Source organism: Geotrypetes seraphini, chromosome 1 (genome assembly GCF_902459505.1).
Source record: "Geotrypetes seraphini chromosome 1, aGeoSer1.1, whole genome shotgun sequence".
NCBI classification, from domain to species: domain Eukaryota; kingdom Metazoa; phylum Chordata; class Amphibia; order Gymnophiona; family Dermophiidae; genus Geotrypetes; species Geotrypetes seraphini.
Window position 1 is genome coordinate 388,782,395 of NC_047084.1, and position 16,156 is coordinate 388,798,550.

Below are 16,156 nucleotides of genomic sequence, written 5' to 3' on the forward strand. Positions count from 1 at the left end.
ATCAAATCTCAAGGTTAACAAGGCTATGGGACCGGACAAACTGCACCCCAGGGTGCTCAGGGAGTTAAGTGACGTCTTGGCAGAACCGTTACTTGCGCTCTTCAATCTTTCCCTAAGTACAAGAAGAGTCCCGTTGGACTGGAAAACGGCTAACGTCATTCCACTCCACAAAAAAGGATGCAGGACGGAGGCTGCAAACTACAGACCGGTGAGTCTCACATCGATAGTGAGCAAACTTATGGAGACTCTAATCAAGCGCCAATTGGATACGATCCTAAACGAGGAGAATCTACGGACATGGATTTACAAAGGGAAGGTCCTGCCAGTCCAATCTGATCAGCTTCTTTGACTGGGTTACAAGAAAGCTGGATAAAGGGGAGTCCCTAGACATTGTGTACCTGGACTTCAGTAAAGCATTTGATAGCGTTCCACACCACAGGTTGCTGAGCAAGATGAGTTTGATGGGATTAGGTGACACGTTAACTACATGAGTTAAGGAATGGCTCAGAGGCAGAATTCAGAGGGTGGTGGTAAACGGCACCCCCTCCGAAGCAGTGGAGGTGATCAGTGGAGTGCCGCAGGGCTCGGTACAGGGTCCGATCCTATTCAACATCTTTATAAGAGACTTGGCTAAGGGGCTTCGAGGCAAAATTACATTATTTGCCGATGACGCCAAACTATGCAACTTAGCAGGCAAGAGCACAACAGATCAAAGCACAGTGCCTAACATAAGCTCAATGCCCGACAGTATGACGCACGATCTACTCCTACTGGAACAATGGTCCAGGACTTGGCAACTAAGTTTCAATGCCAAAAAATGCAAGGTCATGCACCTTGGCAGCAAAAATCCATGCTAGACTTACTCCCTAAATGGAGAGACCCTAGCAAGGACTGTAGCAGAACGTGACTTGGGGGTAATCATTAGTGAAGACATGAAGACTGCCAATCAAGTAGAGAAAGCTTCATCCAAGGCTAGACAAATGATAGGTTGTATCCGCAGAGGTTTCATCAGCCGTAAGCCCGAGGTCATAATGCCGTTGTACAGATCCATGGTGAGACCTCATCTGGAATACTGTGTACAATTCTGGAGGCTACATTACCGCAAAGATGTTCTGAGAGTTGAGTCGGTCCAGTGAATGGCCACCCGGATGGTCTCAGGACTCAAGAATCTCCCCCGTATGAGGAATGGCTGGAAGTTGCAGCTATACTCACTCAAGGAACGCAGAGAGAGGGGAGACATGATTGAGACATTCAAATATGTCACGGGCCGTATTGAGGTGGAAGAAGATATCTTTTCTATCAGGCAGCCCACGGTAACGAGAGGGCATCCGCTGAAACTCAAGGTTGGGAAATTTCATGGTGACACCAGAAAATATTTCTTCACCGAAAGAATGATTGATCGCTGGAATGATCTTCCACTGCAGGTAATTGAGACCAGCAGCGTGCCAGATTTTAAGAAAAAAATGGGATTGGCACGTGGCATCTCTTCATAGAGGAAGGTAGGGGTGGGTCATTGTTGTGGGCAGACTGGATGGGCCGTGGCCCTTTTCTGCCATCAGTTTCTATGTTAGGCGACCCCTGTGAAAGGGTCGTTCGACCCCCCCCCCCCCAAAGGAGTCGCGACCTACAGGCTGAGAACCGCTGGATTACAAGCATGCTTCTGGAATGAATTACGCTCGCAAATCAAGGTTTTACTGTATATTTTAGGGCCTCTACACCTGAAACCTTGACTGACATTCAATCCTTGGTTTCAACCTTCTTGTCTGACACTGCTACCTGGATGTCTCACCGCCATCTAAAGTTAAACATGGCCAAGACTGAACTCCTTATCTTTTTACCTAAACCTGTCTCTCCTCTTCCCCCATTCTCTATTTCTGTGAACACCATCCTCAACATCTCTGTCTCGCTAGCTCGCAACCTCTCCACATATTGTCACGGGCAGGACCATGCTGCACCCTCTGTAACGCCCATATGCCCTAAGCAGACCAAGAGAGGGACCTATATTCCTTGCCCAGAAGGTGCCAGGGCATCCCAAACCCATGAGAATGACAGGGATGTGGGTAAAAGTAAAAACTTTCATATTAACAGGAACGATGTTAGTTGTCAAACCGGACCTTGGGTTAAAGTTTCCCAGGGGAAGGAAAACAGAGCAAAACCAGGATCCCTGGAGATTAATGACTATACTAAATACACAGAGGAAGCATCTGTGAGGAAAAACAAGCCCCGCTATACAGAAGTGAGAGGAGAGTGGAAAGGGCAAGGAGAGAGGAACCCATACCCAGGCAGCAGGCTTGCCAGAGGAAGGACTGGGAGGAAAGCGCCAGCCTTAAGGAGAAAGCAGACACAGAAATGCTGGATGCTGCTGAGAGTAATGGGGAGTCCTCATAGAACAACTCCAGCCCATGGAAGTCACTCCTGAGTGGGCAAGTAATCCCCAGAATGGGGTTGGAGAGGAAATAGACATGGAGGTTCCGACAGCTAAGCAAAAAGGTTGGAAACTGTAAATGTTTTTCTTTCAACTTAAAAGTGAACTGTTTGTGTACTGTGAAGACTTGCTGTGGCTGTTACCTAGAGTGGGGGATGGGATAGAAGCACGGATATCTCTGCAGTACAGGCTGAGGGAAAACTCCAGCTGGGTGATTACTGCTATCTGTTTGCTCTAAACCAGTGTTCTTCAACCTTTTTACACCCGTGGACCGGCAGAAATAAAATAATTATTTTGTGGACCGGCAAACTACTAAGACCTCGCCCCGTCTCCGCAAGCTCGGTCCCCACAAACCATCTGATCCCATCTGCACAAGCCTCAGTTATGATTTTATATTGAACGTATTTTATTAAAGTATAAAAAGAAACAATATTCTGTACAATTGTCATTTTATAAATATAAATATTCAGAGCAAGGACCAACAAAACCCCTGTCTCCCCTCCCCTCTACTAGCAAGAAAACTGAACAAGCCAAATTATTACAGAATGCTACACAGAAATATCATGCTAACAGAATACTGCAGTCACACATGATAGGAATAGTGTTAGGCTTTGCAGTCCCCAGTTATGTCTCTAGCAGGATATATATTTCAAATCTGATATATTGTAATGATAAAATAGAAATAAAATGATTTTTTCTACCTTTTGTGGTCTCTGCTGTCATCTTCTTTCCACTCTTCCTTCCAGCGTCTGCCCTTTCCATCCACTGTCTGGCCTCTCCCCCTTCCATATGTATCTGACTTCTTTCTATGCCCCTCTCCCCTTTCCATCCAGCCTGTGTCTCCTCTCTCCTTTTTACATCATTCATTCCAGCTTTACTGCTTTCTTCATTTTTATCTCTCCTACACCAGATCTAGTATCTTTATCCCTCCTACACCAGATCTAGTATCTTTATCCCTCTCTCATTTCTCTGCTGACCCCCTTTCCAGCATCAATCTCTCTCTACTTTCTCATTCCTGTCTCTCCCCTTTCCCTCCTCTAATCTCCCTGCCAGCTGTTTCCTTCCTTTTTTCCTTCTCCCCTACCTCCTCCCCCCTATCCAACAGTAGCTCTCTTCCCATCCCTTTCCCTCTTCCCCTCCCAGCAGCATCTCTCTTTCTACCTCCCTCCAGGTGCAGTAGCTGCTCTCCCTTTATCCATCAGCTTCCCAGCCTCCCAACAGTGGCTTCCTCTCCTTCCAGCAGCTCTCAGTACTTGCCTACAGCAGTGATTTCCTTAGGCAGCCTTGGGTCCGTTGCAGCCTCTGAGGAAAGGGGAAGTTGCCAAAGTGAATCACTGCCCTGGTAAGCACAGAGCTGCTAGGAAAGGAGACAGCCACTGTTGAAGGCTCCCTATGATCTTACTCCTGCTGTGCCCTGCATATTCGCGACCCCCCCAAGCCGGCAAAAACAGCTTTGCACTGCAGGCCCTGCCGCCCAAGACGAGCCGGAGGCATTTTACCCGCCGCATCATGCACGTGGGCAGACTCTCAGCACAGACGCTGCTGATGGCCCCAATCCACACGCTGACCCCCCCCCCCCTGCGCACGCTGACCATCTCCCTTCTACCTGCATCTTCCCCGGGGCCCTCTTCGGCGACTCGGCAGGGGCAGCGATCAAAACAGGCTGCCGACGTCGGGCATTCCCTCTCTGAGTCCCGCCTATTTTGTTTCAACTTCCTGTTTCCGCATAGGCGAGACTCACAGAGGAAATGCCCGACGTCAGCAGCCTGTCTTGATCGCCCGAGGCTGGAAGGAACAGAAGATTTTCGCCAACACCACCGGGGCAGGAAATTTAACAGCGTCCATCTTGCTGGCCCTGCGCGGACCGGCAGGAATTTTCTGGGGACTGGCACCGGTCCACGGACCGGCGGTTGAAGAACTGTGCTCTAAACTGCTTCCTTATCAGATAAAGCCATTAAGGACTAGTGCCCTGTACAAAGCCTAAGAAAGAGTTAGGCCTGAAGCTTTTGTTTTGTTTGTTTTGAATGATAAGCTCTCATGCCTGTCCTATGGGGAGAGAGATTTGTAAAACCCTCCTTTCAGCAGCAGAGAGAAGGGAGAGACCTCTGCTAAAGCTGTTCCAGTTTGCCCTAGAAACAAGGGTTGTTTTTCTTTCCACAAACTGTTTGCATTTCAAAGTGATTATTTTGTCCTGCTTGAAGCTAAAGTTGATTATTTTGAATTGTAAAGGATCCCGGGCATTCCCCACTGCACTGTTTGTGGTCAAGTTCTGGGGAATTTTTTTGTTGGCCAGGAAAATGAAGGAATTGTTGAATTTAAGCCTTGGACCGTTCTATTATTTGGAGGCTCATGGGAATGAGTAACCACATGTCCATCCAGCCGTCCAGAGGTATGCGCAACGGCTGGCGGCAAAAATTCCAACAGACTGCCAAAACTTGCTGTTTCTTTCTGTACAATATCGCTAAAATCAGACCCTTCCTTTCTGAGCGCTGCTAAGATCCTCATTCATACTGCCATCACCTCTTCTCACCTAGACTACTGCAACCTGTTTCTCACTGGCCTTCTGCTAAACCATCTCTCTGCCCTTCAATCTGTTCAGAACTCTGCTGCATGCCTCATATTCTGCTAATGTCGCTATGCCCACATTACCCCTCTCCTCACTTCACTAGTTCCCTGTCCGTTTCTGCATACAGTTCAAACTCCTCTTAATGACCTACAAGTATATTCACTCCATAGCTCCTCAGTATCTCTCTTCTCTCAACTCCAAACTCCATCCCTTTTACTTTGCTGCACCATATGCCTGGAACAAGCTGCCTGACTCAGTACATCAAGCTTCATCCCTGACAATATTTAAATCCAGACTCCAAGCCCACTTCTTTAAAGCTGCTTTCAATTCCAAACTCCAACCCACCTGCTAAGCACTCATATCTGTCTTTATCATTCCCTCTGTAATTCCCCCCACTTGAACACTGTGTACAGATGAACCTTCTTGTACAGTTTGTCTGTCTTTTGATCAAGAACTCTCTCTTCTATGTTTTGACTTACAGCACTGCATATGTCCAGTAGCGTTACAGAAATAATTAGTAGTAATAGTAAAGGGGTTACTTAAGGCAGCACATTGATTACCAATGTCTTAGGCTCTCTTACTAAGGTGCGCTGATTAGCATGTGCTAATCGATTTAGGGCGCGCTAAATGCTAACGCATGCATTTTAGTCTATGGACGCATTAACGTTTAGCACCCACTAATCGGTTAGCACACCTTAGTAAAAGAGGGGGTTAGTGTTAAGTTCAAAGTAAAAGTTTTAGCTCATAAAGCTTTTTACAAGAGTATTTCATATAATTTATAAAATCTTCCGATTCCCTAGGTTTATATGCTCAAGAACAAAATGGCTCAACTATTCCATATCTGTTTACTGATAGATAAAATTCTTTTAGACATGTAATATATATATTTTTCTTAATTTGGCTCCTGCTCTTTGGAAAACTCTGCCTCTATTACTTTAGGCAGAGATAAGAACATAAGAAGTTGCCTCCACTGAGGCAGACCAGAGGTCCATCTCGCCCAGCGGTCCACTCCCGCGGCGGCCCATCAGGCCCATTGCCTGAGCAGTGGTCCCAGACTATCCCTAAAACTACCTCTACTCCTATCTGTACCCCTCAATTCCTTTATCCTCTAGGAACCTATCCAAACCTTCTTTGAAGCCTTGTAACGTGCTCCGGCCTATCACAGCCTCCGGAAGCGCATGCCATGTATCCACCACCCTCTGGGTGAAAAAGAACTTTCTAGCATTTGTTCTAAACTTGTCCCCTTTTAATTTCTCCGAGTGCCCCTTTGTACTTGTGGTTCCCCATAATCTGAAAAATCTGTCCCTGTCTACCCTTTCTATACCCTTCAGGATCTTGAAGGTTTCTATCATGTCTCCTCTAAGTCTCCGCTTTTCCAGGGAGAACAGCCCCAGCTTTTTCAGTCTGTCAGTATATGAGAGGTTTTCTATACCCTTTATCAGTTTAGTTGCTCTTCTCTGGATTCCCTCAAGTACCGCCATGTCCTTCTTGAGGTACGTCGACCAGGCCTGGACACAGTATTCCAGATGTGGGCGCACCATTGCACGATACAATGGCAGGATGACCTCCTTCGTCCTGGTCGTGATACCCTTCTTAATGATACCCAACATTTTGTTTGCTTTTCTTGAGGCTGTGGAGCACTGTGCCGACGCCTTCAGGGTTGTGTCTACCATCACCCCCAGGTCTCTTTCAAGGTTACTTACCCCTAGCAGTGATCCCCCCCATTTTGTAGCTGAACATCGGGTTCTTTTTCCCTACATGCATGACCTTGCATTTCCCTACGTTAAAGCTCATTTGCCACTTTTTGGCCCATTCTTCTAGTGTCGTTAGGTCCCTTTGCAGATCTTCGCAGTCTTCCATGGTTTCTACCCTGCGGTAGAGTTTGGTGTCATCCGCAAATTTAATAACTTCGCAGTTTGTTCCCACCTCCAGGTCATTAATAAATATATTGAACAGGAGCGGTCCCAGCACCGACCCCTGCGGAACTCCGCTCGTAACCCATTGCCAGTCTGAGTAATGGCCCTTTACTCCAACCCTCTGTTTCCTGCCTGCCAGCCAGTTTTTGATCCATCGGTGGACCTCAAGATTAGTTTAAAAAACATTTTTCTTCATTAGCTTTTCAGTTGGGGGAAGTTTGGTTGGACAGTAGTGATAATTGTAATGTTTATTTCCCCTCTTCTTTCTCTTGATCTTAATTCTATTTACATTTGATGATTTTAAAAAAAAATTATTTTCTTAATGATTTTTGAGATTGTAAACTGCTTTGATTTGATTGAGAAATTGTAGAGTAATATTTTAAACAAAATTTCACAGCAGCTGAAGAAGTCTCATGGCGACCTTCTTAACTTTGGAGGGAAAAAATTAGTCAAGAGCAAAGAGTCTGACCAAAGAGAAACACTCACCTCATGCATTTTTCTAAAACTTCTTTTACAAATTTTGGTTTAGGTTTATCAAGGTCCTGAGTAAGACAATCTGACCTGTGAAGAATGAATAAAAATAAATCTGTTCACTAGTTTAAAGAAAAAAAAGTTTTATGTAAGACATACACAACTTAACATGACCCTCCCCCAGCATGACACTGTAATATACAAGTTGGCTAAGTATGTTTCAATACAAAGTAAACAATGGGGAGACCATGTGATGCACTAGTAGGAGCAGAAGTATGGCATACTTAATAATGTGTGGTTAGCTTATGTTATCTAAAGCAATTACCAAGTGCTTAATACCCAAACAATGAATAGAAAGGGTATAAAAAGGTAGTGACCCAAATTCTTTATGACATGCCTTAAATTGCTTCTCAGACAAGTTGAGCAGAAGCATAGACTCTAAACCAATGGTTCCCAACCCTGTCCTGGAGGACCACCAGGCCAATCGGGTTTTCAGGCTAGCCCTAATGAATATGCATGAGAGAGATTTGCATATAATGGAAGCGACAGGCATGCAAATCTGCTCCATGCATATTCATTAGAGTTATCCTGAAAACCCGATTGGCCTGGTGGTCCTCCAGGACAGGGTTGAGAACCACTGCTCTAAATTATAATTTGTTATACACAAAATGGCGGAGCTGTTTTCAGTGAAAGAAAATGAAGAACATTTGAAGATATATAAGGTCACATTAACTACTTAAAGATGCACTTACAACTTATGGTAGCAAAATTGACTAATTTGAACATGTTGCAAAAACCTGGAAGACTGTCTGCAGTCATAGGTTACTGGATATAAGGATGGTTATGCCGCTTGGCTCAAATTTGAAAAGGGACTATTTAAGTCCTCTGAAGACTTGTGCACCAAGTACAAGTTATCTTCTACTAAGGAATGATGAAGGGCACAGGAAGAAAGATGACAGGTACCCGAGATTGCAAATTATTTGGACAAAATAAAACCAGCACATGTGTCTAATCTACATAATAAGTAAGATATATTTTGCATAATTTTGGATGGAAGGAATTTGATACAGATGCTAGAATTATAGCTTCACTTGAGAAATGGATGAGATGGACTGGCAGCAGATTTAGCTCCAAATTTTCAGTTTACAATAGAGCCAAGAACTTACACAAATTTCTCCACCACACATCATTGCCTTGTTTTCTTTCCTCACCTCAATTCGGCTAATTCAGGGTACTAGACAAGTTAGAAGGAGTTGGAAAGTTGCATCCATATTGTTGTGGGGATGTAATATAGTTCAACATTTTTGGAAGCTGATAGAGGAATAGATATCTTTGATATTAAACTCCCTGCAGTGCTTACAACTAGGCTATACATTTTGGCCAGATGGAAATATAAAAATGTAAACAAAGAGCAGAGAATTTCTCATTGTCTACATGCAGCTAGTCTTACCATAGCACTTCAATGGAAGAAACAGCTAGACTTTATGGTTTAGAAAACTAAGTTAGCAAAAATGACTTGAATATGTCATTAGCCTCTTACAAAGCAAAATAAGGATTGATGATACAATCTGATCCAAGTACTGGAAGTGACTTGGGAAAGGAGCTAGAAATATGCTGTATATGGTTATATGGGCCTTAGTTTTACTACTTGCTATCATGAGAAACCTGCCTTTGTAAGATGTTGTTTTGCTTTTGTTTCTGTCTGCAACTAAGGTAAATAAAAAAGAGTTATTTTTAAAAGAAAGGTAAACAATGAGTAGTTTAATCACTTACCAATCTTCCCAGCTCCAGCGGAACTGAAAGTTACTCAAGTGATGGGAGAACCAGTTAATTAACCTTTAAAGTTAAAGAAAAGTTAAAAATAGACCAAATTTCTTACATGAAAAAAATAAATCTTTTGGAAAAACTAAATACTGTAATTTGAAAAATACATTCATAATCAGCAGAATTCAAACAGCAAAATCCCCAAGAGCGGTTCAGTTTTTCACATGAGGGAATAGACAATTCAAAACCTCATATCTTTCTTAAGGCTATGACCCTTGACAAGTTAGATTTCTAATCAACAGCACATCTAAAGGAAAAAGAAAGGTGTTTTGTGACCTGACCTCAAACACCAATAGACATTCAAGTGAGGTGGGGGAGAGGAAGATCTAGCTAATTCCAAGAAGAAACTACTGGTGTCAAAAAAACCAAGGTTTGGTTGTTATTCTATGAAAAGATAAAGGATCTAGAGAAAATGCATGATTGTAATAGTTCAGTTCACTGCTATTTAATACTTTATAGGTGAAAGACCCAATGTGTTGCTTATAATCTTACATCAGAAAGTACCACATTTTCAATGGACTCAAACTGAAAAAGTACAATGTCTAGTAAAATGTATAATGATTCTATATTGCAGGTAAAAAAGTCATTTGAACATTTGGATGTTTAAGGATGTTGATCATATGAACCTAATCTCTTATATATAGTTTCATCTTTGGAATGAGAAGCCAAGGTAGGGGGCAGTGAACTTGGATAAAGGCTCTAAAATACTGTAGATCCAATGGCTGATGCTATTGGATGACCAGGTGGTTTAACAAGGTACTTTTATTTTTCAAAATAAATTGGGAAGGATACTTTTATTATTTCTTTTAAAGAGGACTCAAACAAAAGACTGTCTTACTATGTTTTTAGTGGATTTTGGGCATTTTTGAAGCGATTATATCATTAATGACATTTTCAGCAGGAACACAGTGTTCTTAATAGCAGCATCACTAGATGGTCTCAGTATTCAGTTTAGCATACTTCTACATCAGTGGTCTCAAACTCAAACCCTTTGCAGGGCCATATTTTGGATTTGTAGGTACTTGGAGGGCATCAGAAAAAATAGTTAATGTCTTATTAAAGAAATGACAATTTTATATGAGATAAAACTCTTTATAGTTTATAAATCTCTCCTTTTGGCTAAGTCTTAATAATAATATTGTAACTTATAGCTAAAGAGATATATGATCAAGAAACTGTTTTATTTTACTTTTGTGATTATGATAAACATACCAAGGGCCTCAAAATAGTACCTGGCGGGCCACATGTGGCCCCCGGGCCACAAGTAAGAAATCACTTGTGCTACATGATGGGTTTTTAATATTTTGTATCACAGTTTTATTTTTACTTTGCTTCAAGTGCTAAAAGAATACTTAGTTACTTTTTATACTTTTCATATTTTTATGGAGTCCAGGGTATGTAGAATCCTTAATTGCTACAGACGGTATTTCAAACTGGAAGCTTTTTTCTATATGGAGAAACTTCTTGAACTGCAGATGCCAAAAGATTTCTGCTGAAATTTGCAACTTGTTAGAAATCTCTTCCAAAACGCAAAGTAATGTTAAAAACCATACAACCTATACAAAAGGGAAAATACTTTCTGCAAACATTCCACCCGATATTCAGCCAGGGCCTAATCTGGGCACTACATATCCGGCCTCACCTGGCTACTGAAGTTATACAAGTACAGCCAGTATTCTGTGGCAGTACCTAAACAACTATCCAAGCAACTCATGGACTGTGTGGTCCTTCTTGCCTGGAAAGATTTCTGAGGATGAGCACCAAATATCAGTGCCCAGATAACATGCAGGCCCATTCTGACACCACCCATGAACCCACTGCGATAGTGGTTGGATTCTGACAAGTGTCTACAAGGATGCTACAAAGTTGGTTTTGCAGAGAAACATAAGGACAAATTCTATAAGAAGCGCCCAAAAGTTAGGTGCCAATATAGGCACTGTTCAGCAGGATTCAAGTAAAATTGGGTGCTGTTTAGTGAATCACACTGAGTGGCACCTATTTTGGAGGTGCCCATTAAATAGGTCAGCTCTAGGCACAACTAAAAGTTAGGCGCTCATGCGAGTGCTTAAGCACGCTTAAGAGCAGTGATTCTGTAAGAAGGCGTCTAACATGTAGCCACGCCCATGCCTAACATGCATAGCGCCTATTTTTTGAAGGCCACCTAAATTTTTTGTGGCGCCTTGTTACAGAATCTTGATAGGCGCCTATGTTTCAATCAGTGCTGATTAAAAAGCTTAATTGAGCTTGTTATTCAATTTAGATAGGCGCCTATCTAGGTGGGCGCCTCCGAAATAGATGCCTAACTTTAGGCGCTGGTTACAGAATTTGGGCCATAGTCTTTGCTATCTCATGACCATAGTTTTTTTTATTATCTCCGAGACAGGCTTTCAAATAAACACGGTCTGATTCAATATTGCAACATAGATCATGATCACTGAACCAATTCTAACATTGCTTTAGACTTTTTTTGATTTACCACAATAAACTTTTAGATTATCTCTGGTTAATGTGTACAATTCCATCCCCATTTTTTCTGTGATTGCTTCTCATGGAATTTTGTCTCCTTGTTTTTGTTCTTCCCCAGTACTACCCAGATAGTGCCATCAAAGTCACTGCTATAATTAAACAACACTATCTGGTTAAGTGCTATTGAATTATAGAGGTGATGCCAGCCAGCATGATTTAACTGGGCAGGAGGCTCTCCTGCCTTTTTAAATATTTTAAATATCAACTCCATAATTTCCTGTATTTGAAGAACACCAATAAATTACCTGTCAATGCAGGTTGTATTCATTGAATCCATACGCATATAGAACATCTCAGTGGCCTGTGCAAGCTGTACATTTTTCTTTATTAAGGAAAAGGACAAACTTTATTTTGAAACTTTATAGGAAAGTCAAATGAATTTTTAATCCATCAACTTTTAATAGGGGTCTTAATACTAAAATATATCCTTCTGGTAACACAAAAAAATACATGATAATTCTGTGATCATCATACAATTTGCAATTAGTACTATGAAACAAACATTAAAAAGAATGGTACAACACCTAACTGCAACACGGGGGCCCCCGCCACCGCCGCCCCCCCCACCCCGATCGGCAACGCGGGTCCCCCATCGATGGAAAGTAAAACAAGCAAACAAGTAAGAAAGGCAACGGGAACTGTAATTTTGCAAGCAGTGCTGCTTGCCCAAAGCTTCCCTCTGACGCAGCTTCCTGTTTCCGCCTGAGCGCGTCAGAGAGAAGCTTTGGGCATGGTGTGGTGGGGAGGGGCAGGGAGCCCAGTATACTTGTGTGCCTAGGGGTCCTCGACGAATTAATCTTGCCCTGATTAAGACCTTGTAGTTTGACTATATTCATTTTTTTGTTCTTCTCTAAGTATGATCATGTCAATGTCTCCTCCATAGGTGCGATTTGCTATAAAAATAATACTATATCTTTGGAAAAAATGGTCTTTTTATATAATGTCTTCAACTAAATGTTTTTCCTTAGTTGTCCTTGTCAATGCAGCTTTTATGTTCCTAAATCTGTACTTTAAAATTTCCTTAAGCACATAATAAAATAAATTGCTCGTCACAGAATTAGAAAAATTCTGCAGGTCTCAATAAGATATACCTGCAGCTTCTCCAAGATCCCTTGAGTGTATGCTCTGTCATTTTGGCCCGTTTTGCTTGATGAAAATATGAGCAAAAGGAAATGGAAAATCTGAGCTAGTCTCACTGCAGCTGGTTAACCCTACCATGAAGCAAACCACTCTTGAGGATTTTGGGGATCCTAAGGTTTCCAGCACTTTTGCTGCTTCTGCTGGTCTGGCAGAAGAGTAGAAACAGTGCAGAGAGGGCATTCTCTTAACCCTGTTAATAGGGTGAAGCCTCAGAGAACCAGAATTCCTTCAGTGGCAGGGGAGAAATGTCAGAATTCTGCATGAATCGCATTTTGCTCAGCTTTGCTGGTGGTATCCCCTCTTAATTCCTCCCCTTGTGAAATATAGCCATCAAGGATAGTAGAAAGTGGTTTTTTTTATTTATCAAGTTTCCAAATATTTATTAAGCATATTACATCTTGTACAGAAAGAATGGATCTAATCATATTTCTTACATAAGTAATCCCAAAACCACGGGAGAAAGAAAAGAAATGGGAAAAAAAATTTTAACTGACCATTCTCAAGTCCATAAAGGTTAGATCCAAAATTACAAGCAGCAGTTTAAAGAATATCCAACTATTTTAAGAAAAAATAAATAAAATCGGTTGAAACGTTACATGAGAGATATATTTATCAGTAAGAGCTAAACATTCTCTCTCCTTCAAGGTGTTTCAAAGACAGGAAAGTTGTCAACTGAAAAGGTTCAAAAAAAATATATACTTTACTGAACAATATTTTATGATGCATTTGTATGAATATCTAAGAAAAAAAGTCCCTCCCACTGAAATGACTCCAGACTTTATAAGTAGGAATTGGCATCTCCGCTTCTGAGTATCACTGGTTACATCGGGAAAAATATGTATTTTTAGCCCTAGAAATTCTTTGTGCCTATTTAAAAAAAACAATCTTAGGATCCACATTTTATCTGGCAATAAAACCACTGTAACCAACAAAGTTGAAGGTTAAGCAACCTCTATCAGAAATTTCCAATATATCCATTATATCTAAACTTTGAGCTTCTCAATTTTATGCAGAAGTTTGTTGATCCTGTTGTGTTTTAGCTCACAAATAGTAAGCCTGAGCAAAAGGTGGAACTGAACTTTCAGGGTCCATCAAAACTTCTAAGAAATATCTTTTAACATTTTTCTAGGTGTTATAGCGTACACTCTAGGGAAGTTTAAGAAATGTAAATTATTACTATGAAAATTATTCTCCCAAACTTCTATTTTCTTCCTCAAATAAGTATTATCTTTAATCATAGCCTCTTGTACTTGTCGAGTCTCTAGTAAATCTTCATCCACTTTTTCAGCATGCACTTCAGAAGAATTCATTTCCCATTTTAGTTCCTTTTGCCAATTTATTGTGCCCTCTAAAGCTTGAATTTGAGGGCTTAGAGATTTTCCTAAATTTATCATCAGGTCCCAAAGGGAATCTAATCTTCAGCGGGTTTCTTTAATATAAAAGAATGCACTCATATGGTAGAAACTTGCTCACCACTTTGTTCTCTATCTTGATTGCCTTCCTCTTGATGTTGTTCCTCTTGATGTTGTTCACTCTCCATTGATAAAATCGCCGCAGATTCTAAACTCTCCAACATCTGTGGGGAGTTAGTCACCAGCTTCAGCAACAATGATGGACTAGCCTCCAGGTTCAGGGACGCCTCCTTTTCCAGAGTGTTTTGTTCCTGCGGCAAACTGGCACTCAATGAAGTTACAGGGAAATACTTTTAAAACCAATAGGAGGAAATTTTTTTTCACTCAGAAAATAGTTAAGCTCTGGAACGCATTGCCAGAGGATGTGGTAAGAGCGGATAGCGTAGCTGGATTTAAGAAAGGTTTGGACAAGTTCCTGGAGCAGAAGTCCAGTCTGTTATTGAGAAAGACATGGGAGAAGCCACTGCTTGCCCTATATCGGTAGCATGGAATATTGCTACTCCTTGGGTTTTGGCCAGGGACTAGTGACCTGGATTGGCCACCGTGAGAACGGGCTACTGGGCTTGATGGACCATTAGTCTGATCCAGTAGGCTATTCTTATGTTGTGGAGGTGGGGCTCTCATGTTGTGGGTCAGTGTGGTTTTGATCCCTTGGAGTATCGTATCAACACCACCCAACACCTGCGTCTCCCGCAGGCTAGCCCCCAACAAACTTGAGTTTCTCTGCAGGTGCCATAAGAGTTCGTCAATAGTACCCGAGGAAAGAACTTCAGGGTGACACGAGGCTCTTCTATTCGGCATTTTTCAGGTGAGTTTCCTGGTTAAAAACCATCAGGAATCAGAAAAGACGACAAACACTTCAAAGTGTTTGATAGCATTCAATTGATCACCGCCATCTTGGATTCCAGTGATTTCTCTTGTTGTTAGAATGGTAGAAAGTTTTAATGCTTTAGCATTATAAGCTGCTGCGAGTCAATAGATCACAGAGGGAGACAATATCCGGAATTTACAGTTGAGAGAAATTCAAACACCAGCTACCATTATCCTGGATCAGCAAGCTAAAAAATTGAGATCTTATAAGCCAAAATGGTTGAGGTTCACGTTTTGAATACTGCATTTATTAAAGAGAAAAACTTCATGACATGGCAAAATGGGAACATTTGGAAAATCAAGTTAGAATGAAAAATCTAAGATTTCTGAATTTCTCTAGGTCCCCCTAATATCTCCTATGAATATGGCAAGAAGATATTTTTCGCAAGTATTAAAGATTCCAGAGATTTTGCCACTTTTGGTGAAAGCATACTATCTATCTTTAGGGGGTACCAATACCTTGGGAAATGGTAAGAGATAATATGACAGGAATGAACCTCACAGAGTTTCTAGAATCCTCTTTGGAGATACTCACCTAGTGGGTGACTTTTTTTAGCTACTTTTGCCTTGGAAAAAGACTGCATCAATATGGAGAAATTAGGTTCTTACCTGCTAATTTTCTTTCTTTTAGACTTTCCAGACCGCTACAGCCTTTACTGATGGGTAATAGCTCATCATGACCAGCAGGTGGAGACTGAGACCAAACTTTTGGGTTATAGTACTTAATAGCTGTCCCTCTCTCTCTCTACTAGTGTACCGAATAGCCAAACAGAACTAAGAAAAGCTAAACAATCAGTAATACTCTGAACAGGAGTAACAACTAATATACAGGAATGCTGTTGGAAAATGCATAGGAAAGGCCCCTGCAGCAAAATGTCCCCACAGCTCACCAGCTGCGCCAGCCAAGCCACAGCTGCTGTTCTTTGATCTCCCTGGCCCTAGAAAAATACTAGAACCCCCACAAAAAACAAAATCTTCATGTGAAAAACCCACAAGAGCAAACGAC

General features: G+C 41.7%; 1 protein-coding gene across 5 annotated transcripts in view; it reads right to left on the bottom strand.

The window, feature by feature from the left end:
* Window positions 1-16,156, bottom strand: part of NCBP1 (nuclear cap binding protein subunit 1) — a 397,555-nt gene that overhangs the window by 146,460 nt on the left and 234,939 nt on the right. For all 5 annotated transcript variants that reach the window (XM_033917013.1, XM_033917021.1, XM_033917038.1 and 2 more), the window contains 3 exons: window positions 11,974-12,038; window positions 9,152-9,214; window positions 7,394-7,468 (listed from right to left, as the gene is read on the bottom strand). In XM_033917013.1, the coding sequence (XP_033772904.1) occupies window positions 7,394-7,468; window positions 9,152-9,214; window positions 11,974-12,038 (203 nt within the window). The remainder of the gene's footprint in view (window positions 1-7,393; window positions 7,469-9,151; window positions 9,215-11,973; window positions 12,039-16,156) is intronic.